Source organism: Echeneis naucrates, chromosome 11, assembly GCF_900963305.1.
Source record: "Echeneis naucrates chromosome 11, fEcheNa1.1, whole genome shotgun sequence".
Taxonomy (NCBI): Eukaryota; Metazoa; Chordata; class Actinopteri; order Carangiformes; family Echeneidae; genus Echeneis; species Echeneis naucrates.
In genome coordinates, this window is record NC_042521.1 from 4847915 (window position 1) to 4867579 (window position 19665).

A 19665-nucleotide genomic window follows, 5' to 3' on the forward strand; every position below is an offset into this window, starting at 1 on the left:
GCCTGCCTCAAAGTTTGTTCTTAACCTTGGGAGCAGCTGTTGACAAAGTAAAGCAGATGCTAAATGGACCTTGAAGTGAATCTGCTGTCTCCAAAAGTCAACAATAGACTTTTGAACGTAAGAGCAAAAGTAATCCAGTTTCCTGTTTCGAAACCAGACGCTGCGTTAATGAACAATGAACAAAATAGAAGAGCGTCTATGTGGGATGGCACAATTTTCACTGCTGCCACCCTGCTGAGGTGCTGCTGAGTAAGACATCCCCATCAACGCCTCTCCCATAGCTTCCCCCTGAACTCTGACTTGGGAGGACTTTTCTTCCTGGATCAATAAAACACAGCATGTTTAATCATCATTGCATTAACCTAAAGGGTGATGTGGCAACGAGGGCTCTCTCACGGGAAGTTGCATTTTATGGGATGCTAACAACATTACTCCCTCTGGCTCATCTGCCACAGCAGCTCCGTAGTAAACCGACAACCACAACGTTGAGAAATCAGAGGCTCATTAGCCAATCCATTCGCTCCTTTTTCTCTCACCGACTCTGTCGCTTTCACTAAGTGGCCCTCTGTTAGAGACACACACACACACACGGACATATGCTCAGAAACCTGGACCTTGTTCTCCATCCTTCACACAAATAAGAAAATGACCACATCCAGTGCCTTCCACAGAAAACCGTCCTTGCCCCATGGAGTATGGATTGCATTCCAGGGAGGGTGCCTCCATAGATCACACAATGTTTATTGGCGCCGTGGATTCCCCTGAGTTCATTAGGCTCCAAAGGAGGAGGAAGAAGTGCAGAGACTGAATATAGATTGACTCCACCACTGTCTGCTGAACAGGCCCGGCTGCTCCATCAGCCTCTACCCTATTAGAGACCATGATGGAGTGTGACAGAGTGTGTGTAAGTGCAAGCGAATAGTAAGTGGGCAGAGGTTGAGTGGCTGTGGGTAAAGGGAGGCGTAACGCAATGGGGGTGTAGGAAAAAGTAGAGACACTTGCTCTGTACTGCATACCGCATTTGTGAATCTCTTGTTGTCTGAAAGCATCTTTAAGGCTCTACTGTCTATCTTGTCCTTTTGTGACTGAAAATCAATATCAGATAAAGTTCCTTGTAGTACACTGAATCAAGCAATTTCAGAGGGGGAACCATTTTACTCCACCACATTGATCTGCCAAAGTGTAGCAACTAGTTGCTTTGCAGGTTCAGAATAATTTATATAAACAAAACCAATCTTTTTGGCCTTGTAGTGAAACACATTTATATTGCAATATTTGACTCTTGATTTCAGCAAAGTATCTCAACTCTTATTCTCCTGAAATGGGTGCTGCCATTCCCAGATTTATGGAAGGATTGAGGCGATCAGACTACAGGAAATGACACGAGGAAGGGCGAAAAATGAAAAGGGGGAAGACAGACAGACAACAGCGTAGCAAAAGACAAGACGACAAAAGAAGGAAAAGAGGGTAAGTATGCAAGGACTCGTCTTACAGTAAAAGAGGGAAGGTCACTACACAAAGAAAGACACAGAGTGATCTGGTTACTGGCAGCCAGTGAATAGAGACAGAGAGTGATGACCAGTGGACAGCTGGACACACAGAGGCAGAGCTATGCCGCCCGGGCACACGGGGGAGGGGGACAACTTGAGCAGGAGCGTGTGTGTGGCGTGGCTCCATGCATCTTGTGTTGAGAGGATGATCAAGAGAAAGAAATGTCAACGACAGGAAAGACGGACCGACATACAAGGAGCATGCATGTGTGTCATCTTGCGCTTGGCATGGGGCGAAATGTTGGGAGCGACACCAAACGCGACTACAGGACTGTTAGAGGTCATTATAGTAGATGCCAACCGCGAGCTAATAGTCGGAATGGCACAAACATATCGTCGCGGGAAATAAATAGAACAGGGTGAGGGTGACCCGACTGTGTAGAGTTCGGTACGGGAGTGCAGGAGGAAGGATACATTTCATTTTCAGGCAATTTCCTCTTTGGCTATACTGGGAAAAATGACCATGATATTCATGTGTGGAGAACATGAGTGCTCTCTGTTCTGAGTCTGAACACTGTGGTTATACTGAATGCACCTGCGGGATGAAGCCACCATCAAGGCACAAAATTAAATAGTCTAAAAACCTGCCAAACTAACAGCATTTCCATCTTCCCTAGCTGTACTTTCCTAATTAGCACTGAGCAGATGCTAATAACATGCTAAACATTACTCCTGCTAAACATCAGCATATTAGCTTTGCCATTTTGACCATGTTAGCCTGATCACCTTAGCAAATGAAAACACGCACAGCTTTTATGGCCGTCGATTGTAATGGTTTATTTATTTAAATTGCCAAAATTATATTAACTCTTAGACACGTCGCTACGTATGACAAAGCAGGTTTTTCCTGCCTCGAAGCACCTGCCGGCACACACAGATGGCTGTGTCACTAAAAGCATGGGACGGTGCAATGGCAGGCTTTGAACTTAATATGCTTAATGGTGTGTATAATGTAAAGGAAATGAGGACTGAAATGAGCAGCGGATTGGAATGAGTCAGGACCTGCTGTAGTGTGAAGGAGCTCAGTGTGCCAAGGCTTTAATCTACAGGAGAGACTTTTAGGTTGAGCAGGCAGAAGCAACATAAAGGCCATTTTTCAAGCAACGCGCAGACCTTACAAAGTATGTGTATATTCAGCGCTGTTGTGCGGCGTGCTGTAGGTGAGCGTTCAGCGTAGTAGGCCATCTGACAAAGCGACGCAACCGGCCATACATCATGCTACTCCGGAGTGCAACCCTGGCCTGTGGCGTTTGTGTCTACGGTGCAGTTTCTGAGACACTACAGCGCAGGAGACATTTTGAGAGCAACTAAGGGGGAAGTTTTCACTCTCTCTCTCTTTCTTTCTCAACTTGTTTCTCATTCATCATAGGTGATGAGGAGGGAGACAGTTGAGAGGTGCAGAGCAGTCCCAGCACGGCTATCATTAAATAAAAGTACACCACCAGAGCTCATGAGTAATTCATAATGTTATACGCATTCTTCATTTGCTAGGTGGCAGAATAAAAGCCCTTATCTGGGGCACACATACTGTATTATCTCCTGCTGGGCTTGGCAAGAGTAGCACAAGCAAACAGACAGTCGTGCACGTGACACCCAGCTCATGAAAAGTGTATTACATTGCATTTAAGAACTGGAAAGGCCTCTGAAAAGCATATTAATCTTTTCCTAACATGTGCTGTAGTAAAACTCTGGGAGAAAACAATATAATAAGGACTTTATTATTTGTAATCATGATTTTGAACTTCGCAGACACCCTTTCTCTGTGTAACACTTTTAGACAAGGAGGTGAAGTTTCCAAACCCCTCTGAGACAGTTGAGGTCAAGATGTTACGAGGAACGACACGTGCACTTGCATACTGGCTCGGAGAACAAACGGCCTTTCCACACCGCCCGTTCAAAAGGGATCGAGTGTACTCCTTTAATACTACTTCAAGAAAAGATAAGTACTCCTCAAATAATGACATGTCAGTCAGGTCAAGTTCCAGCAAAGTCTCTGAACAGTCTGTTATCTGCCGCTAATGCCATTTCAGACACCTACAGTGACGATCAAGTGGAACTGAACCATTCGCTTCAGTGTACAGTGTGAGTGAGAGAGAACAGAGGAGTGATTCTGAAGAAGTACAGCACGAACCAAAGACAAAGAAGCATTTCATTACGGGGGGGGTCGTCTTTATCTGTTGCTTCTTGTGAGGTAGAAAGTTAAAAAAAACAAAAAAAAAAACAAACAAAAAAAAAACCAAACAAAATAACAAACAAGCTCTGCTGTACAAGTTTCATAAACAGAAAGACCCACATATGCGTAGTTAAAGAGCACATCTGGTCAGAAACTCACCCTTTTGAGAGGACAGCACATCAGAAAAAAAAAAAAAAACTTTAGTTCTCCCTGATTGACACAACACTAATAAAGGACAGTTGCTCGTGGATCTGGGTCTGATCCTGGATCTGATTTCCCATAATGTGATTTTCTGTAATTGCTTGGGCTTGGGGAATTTTTCATCTGTGTTTGTCTTTGACGTCTTGGCTCATTAGCTGACGGCTCTCAGCCTTTCCTTCTTAGATACTGCAGGAGCTGTGCAGCTCGTCAACGAAAGATATATTTATTCCCAGAATGGATCAGCCACGCAATACTGGCACTTATCTCAGGCCAGGCTTCAATAGTTTAGCTTTAGTGATTATGTCACTAGCAGGTAAAGTTGGGATAGTGATGGTGCATGTGTGGTGTCGTGGTTCAGAAAGGTTGGCGGGGTGTTTAGCCCTTTGTTTACCCCCTCTGTGTGCATTTGCGTTGGAAGGGGGGATAATATTGTGCGTTAAAGTTGCTTAGTGATGCTCTGCACTGCTGGTGGCTGACTTTAAAGAAAGTATATCCAGCATGCCATCCTGTTCAGGTCAGCCTCTAACTCCTTTAGTGGTTAGTGAGGCTGTTAGATTGGTGGATTACGACCACATGGCCTTTTTCTAACAAACCACAAACGACAAACCAAACTTAAACAAGACCATCTCTGTGAGGCTGTCTGCTCATGATGCTGCTCCGCTTGAGCTAGACATCAACTTAAAGTAATTAAACCTCCAAACAACCATCTGCCAGATGGACTTTCACTGTCTTTTCTTATTACTGTCTATTCCGCACATGCACACAACAGCCTGAACGTTGATAAAAGCTGATTGCACTCAATAATTTAACACACACAGCTGTTTCATTTTTATTCGATTATTTTTATTTAAGGTGAGGTGGCCTTTTGTTATTCTTAGCCTGCTAACATTGTGTTACTGAAAATTTTAATTAATTTACTTGTAGCTTTTGATTCCTCATTCATTTAAATAAATAAATCCCATAATTGAATTTTATGATTTAATCAATTTGAAGCTTGATTATATATAATAATATAGGCGGAAGAATAAGTATCTGATTGGACTCATCATTGGCAGATGTGACATATTAAAGAACACAAACTGAGATCAGGATCAAGACCTCCTTAATAGAAATATGGATAAAAGTTATTTGCGTCACGCACAGAAAATGCTCATAATTGCTGATGTGCGAGTGAAATAATTAAGTGACATACACGGAGGTTTGGTGGGACGATTCATCCAAATCCCAGTTTAACCCCAATATCCCACTGCGTTATTAAAAAAGGGGGTGCATGGATCATTTTAATGCTGATAGTGCAGCGTATATTAGCGAGTCCTTTGAACCCTCCAGTGGTTGGGATTATCACTATGTATCAGTCACTCATCTCAAGACGAACCAATCGGACGGCTCCATTCTACATCAAAGAGAGAGAGAGAGGAAGAAGAAGCTGCCATTAAAAAGCCTTTTCATCTTATTGCAAACGTACACTACACGATATTTTCTGACCTAATTTTACACCACACAGCTCAAGCAATTTAGGAGTTTAGTCAGAAAAAATAAAAAAAATCCTCAAAATGTGTTTGGGACGGCCTAATTGTGTCAAAATCTGGCTTGAACTGTGTATTTAAAAGTCACAGTTTGGCTGCTGGATTCTTTTTCACGCTGACGATTTGATAGGCTGAACTGTTAATGATTTCTGAGACACTTTTCTTTTTGGTGAGGTTTCTCAAAACACATTTTACAAAGTTGTCATCCATTTTCAATTCATTTTAATATTCTCCTCTTGACTCATTTTGCTCCCCAGATGTCAATAAATCAAAAAGAGACAAACATATTACAAGTCTCTTGTTTTCCTCCCCACCGCAATGACTACACTCCCATAGCATGTGGTGGTGAGGTCAAAGGTCAAACGGATGCCATCAGAAAACCACAGTAAACAAGTGAAATCCAGAGCATGAAGTGGAGCCGGGACTACTTCACTGCATAAGCAATGAGAAATGCCTCTCTTTTTTTACCCCCCTCTCTCCTAAACTGCATTGTCATTGTCAAAGCGCTTACGCTCCAGTTGGCCTGGACAAAAGCAGGCAGGGTTGCCAGAGGCTTTTCCTGCTATGATCTTTGTGGTGTTAGCTGGGGTTGATAAAAGGCCCCGATTAGCGAGCTGAATGGGCCCCCATTAAGAAGACATCCACACTACTGAGATAACCCTGGGGCCCAACGGTTTTCCTTAAAAAAACAAACAAAAAAAAAACTAAACTGATTGGCACCTGACAGACGAAAGTCTCCCATTTTATATATGCAGGAGTTTTAGTATTAGTTTGAGATGCAGTAATTGAGGAACATTGAGCTGATGCAGAAAAAGCAGCGAACAATTCAAAAATATGAAACTTTTTTCACCACCAAATTACCGCTCTGGTTTGGTTCTTTCCTCTGTGTCTGCAAACAGTCCAACATCATCGTGAGCTGAACAAAATTTCTTTAGAAAAAGTTCCTTTTGTATTGGTTCATTGCTGGATACAGCTGAAATTTCAGCCACGACAGAAGTAGAAGGGTGACACTGAATCCTATCCCACAAGCTCTACAGCAAAGTGCTCCCATATCTGAGCGGAGCCCATCGGGCTGGACACGTTGCAAACACTGTTTGGAAAGCTGTTTGCTCACAGTGCCGCAATCCAGATTTGAATCATCTGGGAGACACCCAAAACGTCAAGCACAAATCAACCACAGCCAAGTCCCATCCAAAGAGGGAAATATTCGAGCTTCCCTAAGTACCCTGTCGAGCTTGTTTGTGCGTTGTCGACTTCAGCCAGGCGTCCACTCTGTATAATTTCTGGGGAAAAAGACATAAATTCTAAAATACTGTCATAATAGGGTCATAACTTCGAGACCTATTGAGTCCCACATTATCAGTGAGACACAGAGCTCCTACTGTGACTGTGCTGCGCTACTTATCCAGTCTACGTGGATTAAACCTGAAAATCCTTGAAATCCCTAAAAAATAAATTGAGGCTCGGATTTCTCACTAGTTATGGTTTGCACCTGTGCGACTTTAAAGCTGCCATTGCTTCCAAATTCCCTGAGACGATCAGTCAAAAACGGATGTATTTTGAAGTGATCGCATGCGTCTGAAGTTGAAGGCAGCTAAGTCAGCCAACAGACAGATGATATACAGGTAACCAAACAGCTGGACGATATTAGCTCCACAGTAGGACCACGATTTAGGATTCATGAAGACGCTCTATTTCAAAATTACATAAAAAGGTGACTCAGCATCAGTTGGAGAAAATGTTGAGCATAATTCTAGCACTGAAAAATAAATGAAATGAAGACTCGAGTTTTTGTTTGTGATTTTGGCTAAGAGTAAAATTATCAGACTCCCTGACTGCTAAATATGCTGTCAGTGTACTGTTTTGCTGCTGAGCAGTCAGTGTGCAGTGAAAGTTTTTCACTGAAATCAGAAGTCTGTGCCCTCAGGGATAACTAGGAAAGTGATAAAAGTTTACCAGACTGATGATTATTGCTACGAACAACTTCTTTCGGATTTTCGCGTGGTTTTCGTGTTATGAGGTAAATATTAAAAGTCAAACAGAAATCTGAAGTGCAGATATTGACTGTGGCTTCCTCGTTGAGAGCAGCATGTTTGGCCACGACTGATGTTCAAGACCTGTTTTGTTCTTTATTCTACTGAAGTGGGTAACAACTGAAGCCTTGTTTGACGCACCGAGGCTCCCACACCATAACGCATTTCCTCCCTTAACCTTTCATACGCTGTCTGGCTCATCAAAACAGGCGTGAGGGGTGATGGGTGGGGCAGTGCCAGGGCAGCGAACACCTGGATTAGAGAGAGCTCGTCTGCGTCTGCAAGCATGCGAATGTGCGCTCATGTGCGTGTAACTAGCACGGTGGCGTGCCAGACGACTGTGTGTAACACAACTGACACAGCTGTGCTGTTGGGGGGGAAAAAAAAAAAAAAAAAAGAAGTTTTTCCTTCGCAGAGAAGCAGGGTCTGTTGATAAATCATGCATACTGGAGCTCAGAAATATGGCAGGAGGCTTGCAGTCGACTGTAGGAGGGCTGTGCAGCGCAGCGTGAGGACGAGAAAAGGCAGAGGTGGAAGACAAGATGCTGGGAGAACAGTTTTGCAGAGGATTCAGAGAAGGTGTGAGGAAGAGGCAGAGAGAGAGCGTTTCGCAAACTGCAGATATGTTCGTGCATGCAGCCGCCCGGGCCAAACAGTCTATCACAGCAATTAGAGTACAGCGAGTTTTGAATACAAGGATTACATAAAACTCCTGAAAATTAAGTAAAGCCTGAGTGTGCGAGTCACACCTACCAGACGCTTAATGTTGTGATCTTTTTTGTGTATTGAAGCCTTTGAAACCTTGACTGCCTCATTTTGTGCCGTTGCTCCACCGTCACTGGTTTTGCTGGTGCGACTTGCAAATAAGCTTGTTTGTTTTTTTGCTCTCCCTTCACATGAAATGCTGTGAGGCAACGGGGATAAATCATAACCTATTTTGGAAAATAGAAGGGGCGAGACTGACAAGAAACTGACACTGAAATAGCAGCGCTGAGCGAACATTGAGGCTACAAATACGCCTGGAGTTTTCAGACTGCGAGCAGCATTTGAGATAAACAATGACAGGACGGGATGAGAATTGGACCACAAAAATGAGAAATGACAAACAGGTTGCAATTGACTTGTATTTGAGGGCCCAGCATTTCATTTTTTCAAGACGAAGGAATGAAAGCTGTGGGGTTTTGTTGTTTTTTTTCTGCTGTTGAGCTAAACAGTGTGGGGAACTGCAGTGGGGGAGTCAAACAACACAAACCCCTGCCAACACTACGAACACTTCCAAGTTAATTTTACAGCCAAAGTCATCATTCCCAGAAGTCAGAGTCGAGTTAAATATATTTTTTGACCTTACAAATATGCCCCTTGGACTTGATATCATGTATCATCCTCTCTCATAGGTGTGGCTGAAAAACAGAATAACCATCTAGGAATTTCAGATTAGGCGGGACCCAAAACTAACAAATTATTTCATGGCCAAAGTATCTAGTTGGAGTCAGGTCATCTGTATACTTTACTGCACAATGAGAAGTCTTGCAGAAATAAACATAAAATTTTGGAAACCTTATACTGCGGTTTGGATGCAATAACCTGCAATAACAGAAATGTAGTCTCAGATGTGGAGAAACATTATTCATTATAGATCGTGCTTCTGGCACCTGAACAGTTTTCCGCCTTTTATCTCTGATTTTGGTCTCAACCCACTCTCACAGGGGATATTGTCTTGGCCTGCATAAAACATGATGTGTTTTTCTGAATATTAAGTTTGGAAAAGACAGCATAGGGAGACTTCTGGTTCCCGCAATGCTGCTTTATAGGTTGTTTTGTAGTTTTAATATTTCTACTGGCCAGTGGGGGTTTTCAAGTCTGTTTATCACGCATCTTTCAGAGTTGGTGACCCATAAATGTCTTTGAAATATATATATGTATATATATATTGTTTAGCCTGTGGGGGTTTCAGAAGGGTTGTGATGAGAAATACATTTCTGATGGCTAAAAACAAGTTCATCGACAAATCTCTGTCACGGATGGCGAGGTCAAAGGGATCCAAGCTAACACCGTATTAGTCCTGATCAACTATGTTACAGATGTGATTGCGATTTTGGATCGGATCCAGTTTCTCTTTGAAAATTCATTGATGCCAGTCAGCATCAGGTGGGTATCCCATTGCGTCAGGTCAGAGACTGCCAAGACTGTTGTTGCTTTTACATAATATGTGTTGCGCCGCATACAGAAGACAGGACTTCATGATGAGTGTAAAAACAGGAGTTATCCTTAAAAAGAATCCTTTTCTTCAACACATCTGATGGAATACAGAGGGTCATCTTATTTTGAAGGCTTCTCAGAGTCGAGCCAATGCGGTATGTAGCTAAAATTCTCCACCCGTCAGTACAATTGTGCCTGTCTGTCTTCAGGCGGGGAGTGTGCAGTGGATTAAAGAGCTGGAAACTAACTGGAAACACAGTAGATGAGAACAAACCGAACCGTCAAACTGCCACGCTGTAAAAGCAAAACAGCTGAGAGGAACTGCACAGTCCAGAGATGATTCACGAGGTTTGATCACTGCAAGCAACCTCTTTCACATTACACATTGTCATATGATCCATTTCTAATAAAAAAAAAAAACACGAGATTACAGCAGCTTTAAAGAAAAAAGGGGCACATTACCAGTAATGATTAGAAAGACAGGCGTTTGATTTCATGCCCCGGGCCTGACCGGCTCCATAGTACGAAGCACTTTGTGACTTTTTAAATACATTTGACCGGACTTGACAAACACACAGAGGGAGGAAGAATGATGTGTGTGGGATTAAGAAGACACGAGGCTGGAGAGGAGGAAAAAGAACAGAGGATGGAGTGTAAAAGTGCCAGGGATTCATAACGCTGCCTCTCATTTCCAAGTATTCTAAACAGAGACAGCAGACGTGGGCCACACAAACCACGCACGCACACACACACACACACACACACACACACACACACACACACAGACCACAGTATCTTGAGAGGTACAATTTCACAGGCCCTAATTACAGTGGACTGCTGAGTTTCTCCTCTGGTTTGCCAAAATCTCAAAACACACAAGCTGAGCACACACTGTTTACAGATCCAGACACGCACATGCACAGCTGTGCATGTACACACCCACATATTCTTTATAAAATGTGCATGCATTGAAGTCGTAACTACACAGCAATGTGAGGTGGGGTTTTTTTTTTTTTTTTTTTTTAATGTCTGCCAGCAGATAAGGGTGACGCTGTTTTCCTTTCCTCTGCTGATTCATTTTTCACACACCACACTGAAATCCTCATTACACTGCACGTAGATGCGCATGACGGCATAAAAGTTAGAAAATTTCCTGCTCAAATCACATATGCACGGGGGCATTTCTAAAGCATTTCCTTCCAACTTTCAGCGTGGCGAATATACTACTAAATCACTCCTCCGGTCCCGCTTTGTCTGATTAGTATGCCGCATTCATCCTGAACTGTTAGCCAGATTTTCAAGTCTGATTGCCCACTTTCTCTCTTTCGACCTTGAGCTGCTTCAAGGAGGGTTGTGAATAATGACCCATCAGTTTCTAACACCAGCCTTTACATTCACTGAGGCCATTTAAGACAAATAGAGGTAGACCCCCCCTCCCACCCTCCACCAGCCCCGGACTCATTTCAAATTTTTTTTTTTTCTCCAAACCTGTCCATCTCTGCTCAACCACCATCAATTATACTTTAGAAACACCCCCTTGGTTATTTCTCAGTCCAAACTGGAACCTCCGTGGTACCTTTTGTATCATCCCCCGCTTTCTTCCCGCCCTCTCCTCTCTTTTGCACTCTTTTTCACACTTGCTCATTTACATTCACTGTACAATGCACGTTTCTCTTCCCTTTTCTTAGAGAATTCTCCGAAGTGAGGGGAAACTAGGCCATTAGGCTGCCGCACAGCTTCTCCCCTTGCTTCAAGTATCCCCTTCTCTTCCAATTCCCCTCCTTTTTCTCTCTGCCTCCGTCACCCTCCCTCTTGCCCCGTCTCACTCTTGCCTTTGCCTTACGTTGCCTGCGGTATCCCGTTTGTCTTTCCCACAATTTTTTTTTTTTTGTAATCTTCCTCATATGACATTCTCCTTTTCTTTTCCGTCTCTTATTGCCTTGGGTACCACGGTGTCCTACCTCCAACTTGTCTCTCTCAGAGCTGCTCTGTTGTCTGGCCTACCATCCTTAATCCATGCACACAAACGTGCACACACACACACACACACACGTTATTACACACCATCTGAATAGACCCAAAAAAGCATTTCCACACACCTTCTGTTTCCCTATGGCATATATTAATGGGATTTTCAGGTATCATTTACCAACTGTTCAACAGTTTAAAAGAGTAAAATTATTTTAATAGAAATGACTGGGAGGGAAGCAGTTTAACTTAATCTGATTTTATGAACTATTTTACTAACAGCCATGGTGACATTATTTGTTATAAAATCAAAAGAAAGTGCTTTCTACATCTATTCATAAGTACAAAAAAAAAAAAGAGGTTAGGAAAGTAGGAAAACGTCTTAGGAAGGGACTGGCATGGTGATGCCCTCAAAAACAATCTGAATTGGAAGTCTAAATGGTTAATTGTGTTTTCCAACCAATCTGGGTTTAATGAAGGTGGCATATGTGAGGGAAAACTTTTCCTCACCTCCATTTTACCTGAGAACAGAATTCATCGGGTAAAGCCAGGTGCTCTATAATATCATTTTTTTTCTGTGTGCACAAGAGCAGGGAATGCATCGACCTCTCAAACGTGCAAAACAGCCTGACAAGTGAAGGCACATCTTCTCCTTCGTAGCATCCAGTCAACAGCTTTTACCAAAGACTCAAAACATCAAAAGAGACCAAGTGTCCCCCAATACTCGTTATCTCGGTCAGCATCACCCAGCCAGTCCGGTGTCGGCGCCTTCTAGCTCGCACAAATGTCAGAATAACACTCGGGAAACATACGTGACAGCCAGCAAATGAGGCTTTCACTCACATACTGTCTTGTGCTTCTAGCAGCGACGATTTCCTGTGAAAGCTGTTGTTTGAGCGTTAGTTTTGGTGCTGGATGTGTGCCATTTCCACTAAATCTGCTAATTGAGATGAAGGCAGAAATCTCAGATATCAATAATAAATACATGATTAAAGGGAGTGAGGCATTAAATCTTTTGGATAAATCTATGAGTTCAAATAAGGGTCAGATCAAGATTAAATGTTATTTGTATATCACCCATTGCACACCTAGGAAAATTCTATTTTTTTACAGTTTTTTTAACATTAAACATGATTTCAGTGCTTCAAGTCTCACTGGCCTTTTCTGCTCTCGAGTAAGTGAACCATTTAACATTAATTGGTACTGAAGAATGAAAAAAAAAAAAAAAATATATATATATATATATCATACGCAATTATGATGAGTTTAAATGAAACTGAACTCAACAAACTAATTAAAATTTTTTGAGCTCTGCCCATTTTTTCATTTGTTTGTTGTAATAACTCATAGTTCATTTTTTGGGGCAGGTGGGCGGTTCAGTCAGGTTGTTATACGGGTAAAATACTCCTCTTATGATGCTTCTGTCTGAGTTCCCCTCCCCCTTACGTCACCTCCTCCTCCTCCTCCTCCGCCTCGTGTCCTTTGTCCGTTGGTTGCTCTCTTGTCCAGGTCCCTCAGGGCTAATCTGTTGTTGTGCCAGATGCATACGCTCATTAACCTGGCACCACCTTCTAAGAGCATCATTGACCGTAACACAGTCTTATAGGTGAAACACATGCTCGACATACATAACAGTGACAACCCAGACACAAGGCCACATGCTTGTGTTTATTGTTATTATTACCGATCATATTTATATCATAATAATCTGTATTAATAAAATAAGTGCTTCTTTATTAATCCCATCTATGGGAAAATTGTTGTTACAGCGGCAACCTCAGGTATAGAAAAAATCCAAAAATAGAAGATGGGAGTAGATGTACTCGAAAAAATATTTTTAAAAATTAATAGCACAGTGGCTGGATATTGAAAAAAAAAGAAAAAAAAAAAGATCTGAAAGACTAAAAAAATAAAAAAAGACAAAAATAGGAGAGAGTATGCCAAAATAGCAGACAGACAGTGACGCAGGTTGTGATTTTACCTGACGTGAACATGGTTTCATACAGAATTCCTGCCTGACTTTTGTTTTTCTTTCATTCATTTCGATTGCACACTCTTCGGCCCCCTTCCTCCCTTCCTCCATTCAAAGGATGCTAAAAGAGAGCTCCCACCAGCACCGTCAGCACCCCTCTTTAAAACCTTCATCCACCCCACCCTGTCCAAGCCAAGGAGCCCCCAGTTTGTGGAGAAAGGGACTTCATACAAAGAGAGGAAAAAAAGTCATCCCATTTATTTTTTTGTTCTTACAAACGGCAGCTGTCTCTCACATTGGCTCCCCTATTCACACTCTCACACCCTCAGAACATTTGCTGTGTCCAAATCTACGGCAAAAAAATACCACATGGGACCCCTCTACCTCCTCTGGCTCTTGCTATCCTCCCCCTTACACACACACGAACCCCCCCCCTGCCCACCCAGGTGTCTGAGTAGTGGGCTATGTGGAATAAATGAGCTCATTCATACAGTGACAAGCGGCTCCATCCCAATGTAAACAAGCCTAAGGTCGTCCGTTACAGGCCTCAGCTAGGAGCGCACTCAGAGTCTGAACCACAACCTTCCCGCCAATTTCAGGTGAGACAACATATGAAAAGTCAATCTGGACAGATTTATGATACTTGCTTTGAACGTACAAAACCTGGAAAAACAAAAAATAAAAAAATAAAAAATACAACTCCAATAGGCTTAGAATAGAGTACAGCGTCAGTGGATGTTTTTTTTGTTATGCTAGAAAAGTCCGGCCAGTCCAGCAGAGAAGCATTTCAACTTTGCAGATGCAGGAGAAAAAAAAAAAAAGACAAACTCTAGCCCAATGAAGAAAGTTTAAGTGAGAAGCACCTAATCCTTTAAGTTTTATTGTTCGTAAAATGAACTTAAAAAGGTGAAGTTTTCGTTTCAGTCCCATGTGAATGTGAGCGGAGCAGAAAATGTCACACTGCAGTCGTAGTTAAACTGGTAGCCTCTCCTGGTGTGACCAGGCCTTCACAGTGCGGGACAAACTGAGGGATACAACTTTCAGAAACACAAAGCTTTACTTGTCTGCAATCGAAAACATATCTGAACAGCTTTAGCTTCCCATAAGTCGGCCTCAATCCTGCGCTTCAGCTTGTCCTGTGCCTGTTTGTGAAAGTATGGAATTAATTCCCACCACAACCTCCAAACACTTGAATTATCTTTGTTTATTTGCCTGTTATGAAACAATAGCGCTGTTCAGAGCTCTCCTGAAGCTACCCTGTGGTTTTATTCTTTCTGACCCACGCTGCTATATAGTCATGGTCTGGCAGACAGGCTGCTGCTGCTATAACTCCCCTCTTTTTCTCATTCCTTTCATTATTTTGATTCGTACTTTTAGTGGAATTGGTCTTCTCCTGTCTCTAAATGTTCTGCGCCATCAGACTATCCTTGGCTTTCAGTTCCGTGGTCTGTGAATGGACAGGCACAGACTTCATAATGAGGAGCTCTGTCAGCACTTCAGTTGCTAATGCTCATTGCAAAGTTTAAGGTAAGGAAGTAGGAGTGAAGCACTGGGGGGGGGGGGGGGGGGGGGGGGGGCTGTGCTACAGGGAAGCATTGTTCCTCCATGTCAGCTGTGTTATTTCTATGGTATAGAATATTAGAAGATAATGACTTTTGCACAAGAGTTAATTGAAGCGAGCTAATCACACTTAGGCTTGGGTGTAATGTTCTGTTATGGTTGAGGCAAATGCTTGGAGCTGGTACCAAGAAATAGAAAATGTAATGATAAAAGTAATGAACACTTTGGGTGCTTGTCATTGCCAGTGCGGTTTATTCCACTTTTTACTCTGTCCATAACGCTGTAATTAGCTAAATGTAATATTTTGGACCTACGGCAGACTGTGTTAGGATTGGGATTTATGATATTGGTTGGATGTTGAAAGTAGTTTTTAACCAATTGTATCAGCCATATGCTTTCTTATACTCTTCATCCCTCTCAGGAAACCATCTCTTGGCATTCGGGGTCTTCCCCTCTCTTCAAATTGCTAAGGCCAACACATTTGAAGTGTTTGAGTGTACACTGAGGCTCTTTTCCAATGAATATTTAATAAAGTATTACATTATGGTTAAACCCACAAAATCAGGTTTCACCTCAAAGATGAATTCCCAGAGGGTAATAATTGTAAGAAGTAATACTTTTAATGAGCAAAAATATGCCACTTTGTTTGTTTTGAGTCGATGAATGTATTTCCATCTGTTTTTAAAGTCAAAATCTCTGTCTGAGCTTTAATAAGCTAATGGGAGGCTACGGAAAGTATTCAGGGGATGGGACTTGTTTACCAAGCAGCTGCTACAGTATGTATTTGGCTGAGGAAGTGTTCTTCTTTTTTGGCTTTTCATTATTAACTGAAAAATGGTGCTTACATTTTTGAAAACCACTTTGTGCCCAGTGGAAAGCAGAAACATATATCCTATTGTATTGTGCGTCTTTGAATTGTTTTCAAACCATGGCAAAGGTCTGATGTTGAAATTAATAGGCTTTAACAATAAATCTCAGACTCAGCATTGCTGGAATCTCATTTCCCACCGTCTTTTATCCCACCCACCCACCATCTAATCCGTATAAATATTAAGTAAAGTGGAAATGGCAGGCTTATTCCCCGCAGCACGACAACAGGCATTACATTACATTACAACCACTGATTAACTGCACTTTTAATAACGCTAACACAACAATAAGAGAACTGCTGGTGAGAAAGGGCCGAATCAAACATTTCCAGAGTCCAATGCTTTGATCTGAAAAAGCAACTGCAAAACACTCCAAACTTGAACAGTCAAAAACTGCTCAGCCACGAAAGAGACAAAAATAACCAGTGGAAAACCGAAGCCCCCGGCTCCCTCAACTTACAAAAAGTCTGAAATTTAAAAGAGCAAAGAAACAGCTTGTAAAGTCCCAAGAAGAGGCCGAACATGGCACCACCACCGCATGTTCCCCAAAAAAACCGCACTCAACATTGTGCTTCCCATAAATCCCTGACTCACACACCATGTTTCTCATTTTAACATTGCCTCATTACTGCCCTCCTCGCAGGCCACGTGACCTCTGTCTTACCTCTCGTATTCCATGTTGTCATGGTCACAGCGAGAGTCTTTGTGCTTCTCCCAGTCCTTCCCGTGGCGGCACGTCGTCAGCGACACGATGTCCTTGCCGTTGTGGATGTGATGGAGCGCGTTTCTGGTGTCAGAGCCGATGCCCGTCAGGTAACGCTTCCCTTTGAACATCAGCAGGTACTTCCTCCGCGGCGGGATGGTGTTCCTCACCAGCCAGCCCTGCTCTCCGCCCTTCTGCGGGTGATCCTTGGAGAACAGCGGGATGGAGACGTCGAAGCCCGGCCTGAAATGCTCCGTGTTGAGGCTGGCTTTGGCTAAAATGGCCTGGCCAATGTTAAAGCCCAGGTCCTCTGTGTAGTTCGGCCAGGTGCCTGAGTACAGGTTGAAGATCAGGTGGTTCCTCCCGTCGTTCCAAAGCGGGTAACCACGAATGCGTTCGTCCACGTTGGGAACAAACTGTCCTGATAGCTGGTCGCGGTCTAAGGTGTCTATCCCGAGCACGAACAGACATGCTTCACGGGGGTCTGACGTGTAGTACCGTGACTCACCTATAGACGTCAGAATCTTCCTGTAGCTCTCTGACACGTGATCGTTTTTCTCTGACGGATATATATACACCCTGAACCCTTCCCTTCCTCTGCGGCGACACCGTGAGAAGTCAAAACAGGTCTCCATGCGGCAGCGGCTGTCCTTATAAATGGCCGACCACGCCTGTCGCCGCTGGCGAGGTGACTCGGCCGTCCCTGGGTCTGTCTGGAGCTCGTCCAGGTGGGCATAGCGGGGCAGGAAGGCCCGGTCTGTCCAGTTGGGCCAGGGGCGCACCACCTCGGCCCGATGGCGCGTCAGCAGCCGGAGCAGACGTAGCTGGACTCCTCCGCCCCAGTAAAAGAGGACCAGCCAGCAGCACGCACACAAGCCCAGCAGAACATACTTCTTACGCGCCTGCATGGGGGCCTATCGCAGTCTATTTTTTCCCCCGCTCTGTCTCTCGCTATTGTCCTCTGTTTGTCTTTTCCTGTGCCCCTCAGCTCTGCGGCCTCACAGGGGTGGGGAGGGTGGTGGTGGGGGGGTCTGACTTGTGACCTCTAACAGGGAGCTTCTAATGGAGGACAATGTGTTAACAAGGACATCGCTGCCTCTGAGTGTGGCCCAGGCCACTTCGCCATGTAGAATAATGCGATCTGAGTTACTGACTCCCCTCTCTCAGTCTCTTTCTGCCTTCCCCATTGGATCTCTGCTGCACTCTCAGATGTGTGTATTAGCCCGTCTCTTCTGTGGCGAGTGCTGCTGCTGCTGCTGCTGCTCCTGTTGTGTGCATTGCTGCCGCTGCGCAGCCTGGCTGAGAGTGATGAAGGGTGATTTCTCTGCACTCTCAGGCCAAGCTTGCTGCCTCATGGTGCCTGGCGCGACTGCTGTCTGCAGGGCCCCTCCTGGATGGAAGCAAACAAACAAGAAAACAGATCAGTACACCGCCACATTGACTCTGCAATTGAACATGCTTTAAGTAACACTTCCGCTTGCCCCGATGGGTATAAACTTTCATTTTGGGAAGACATATTTAATCTGCAACCTCAATCACATTTCAGACAGAAAAACACAAATATAATTAAATGGCGATAAAGCAGCACAGCTGGGTAATGTTTCACTGGCAGCACAGAATTTCAAACCAACAAAAATCTCTCTTCAGCCTTAGCTCATAAAGAGAAAATTGAGAAAAGTACAAATCTGCACCCTCTCTGAGAGTTATCCTGCCCTGAGTAGCCACAAATCAAAACCACCGCTTCATGAAGTCTACCTAGTCCTCTGTCTTTGCCCCACATTCCTGTGAGTAAGATGGACATAAACCTGGCCATATGCGCTGGGATGTGCTCAGACTTCTGCAGTAGCCCTTCAGGACAGCAAGTTAAACCAGCAGACGGGACGAGATATTATCATGCACTTCAAGCTCCAGTTGAATGGAGCCAGATACAGTTGAAGTGCAGCGGAGGAGAAAATCAGAGAAGGTTTAGCATCTGAAACGGAGATTTGGAAAGGCGGAAGGAAAACACAGTCATATTATGGCTCCAAAACGTTTCTTCACCTTGAGGAGACGAGTTGAAGGGCTTTTTGTCTTCCGTTCATTTCACTGCAACGTTTTTTCAGCCTCGTGCTTCAGCCAAACATCACCCCATGACACCCCGCATATGTACAGTTACAGTGTGTGTGGCGGGAAAACACCTCCCGCTGAAGGGCAGTGAAACGTTTGTTCACCTTGAGGAGACGAGCTGAAGGGCTTTTTCTGTTACATTCACAAAATTGCAACGGTTTTTCAGCCTCGTGTTTTTGCCAAACATCACCCCATGACACCCATATATGTACAGTGTACTTGTGTGTGTGTGTGTGTGTGTGTGTAAGACACCTCACACTGAAGGGCAGTGTTCTTACTGCCAGCTGCCACACAAAGGCAGCTTTCAGGTCTCACCTGGCCGCTCTCTCTCTCTCTACCTCTCATTCACATTCCTCATTCCTGCCTCTTCTCCAGCCAAGCAGAAGTGATGCCTGCCTCCTCCGCTCGCTATTAAAGCAAACAGCACAAGGGTGTCGTGGATAAACAATGCACCCTCTGATTTCTCCACCTCGAAACGGGTAGAGGGAAATGATTCATGCATGAACCAAACTGCTCTGCGCATGATCATGTATGTCTGCTGTAGGATAGTTTTTGACAATTTTCTCAATCTATACATGTTTAAAGACGCAGAGATGTGAACACAAGGCGTGCTGTTTCCGTCTCTTTTCTAACGTAACGAGTTCAAAATAAACACACTACACTACACATTTCAGACTCGACAGCACAACGTGGATAGAAGTAGCGCTGTTAGCTGAATGCCATCTGCTTGTCAGATGATTTTTTGTGACAGTGGTATTCCTTGACAGTGCAGCAGACCGGCAATCTTGATTTAAATGGAGTTAAA

General features: G+C 43.7%; 1 protein-coding gene across 1 annotated transcript in view; it reads right to left on the bottom strand.

Annotated features, from left to right (window-relative positions):
- Positions 1-19665, bottom strand: part of ext1c (exostoses (multiple) 1c) — a 71636-nt gene that overhangs the window by 44454 nt on the left and 7517 nt on the right. Inside the window, exon 2 of the mRNA XM_029514106.1 lies at positions 16716-18144. Within this exon, the coding sequence (XP_029369966.1) occupies positions 16716-17662 (947 nt within the window). The 5' untranslated portion in view covers positions 17663-18144. The remainder of the gene's footprint in view (positions 1-16715; positions 18145-19665) is intronic.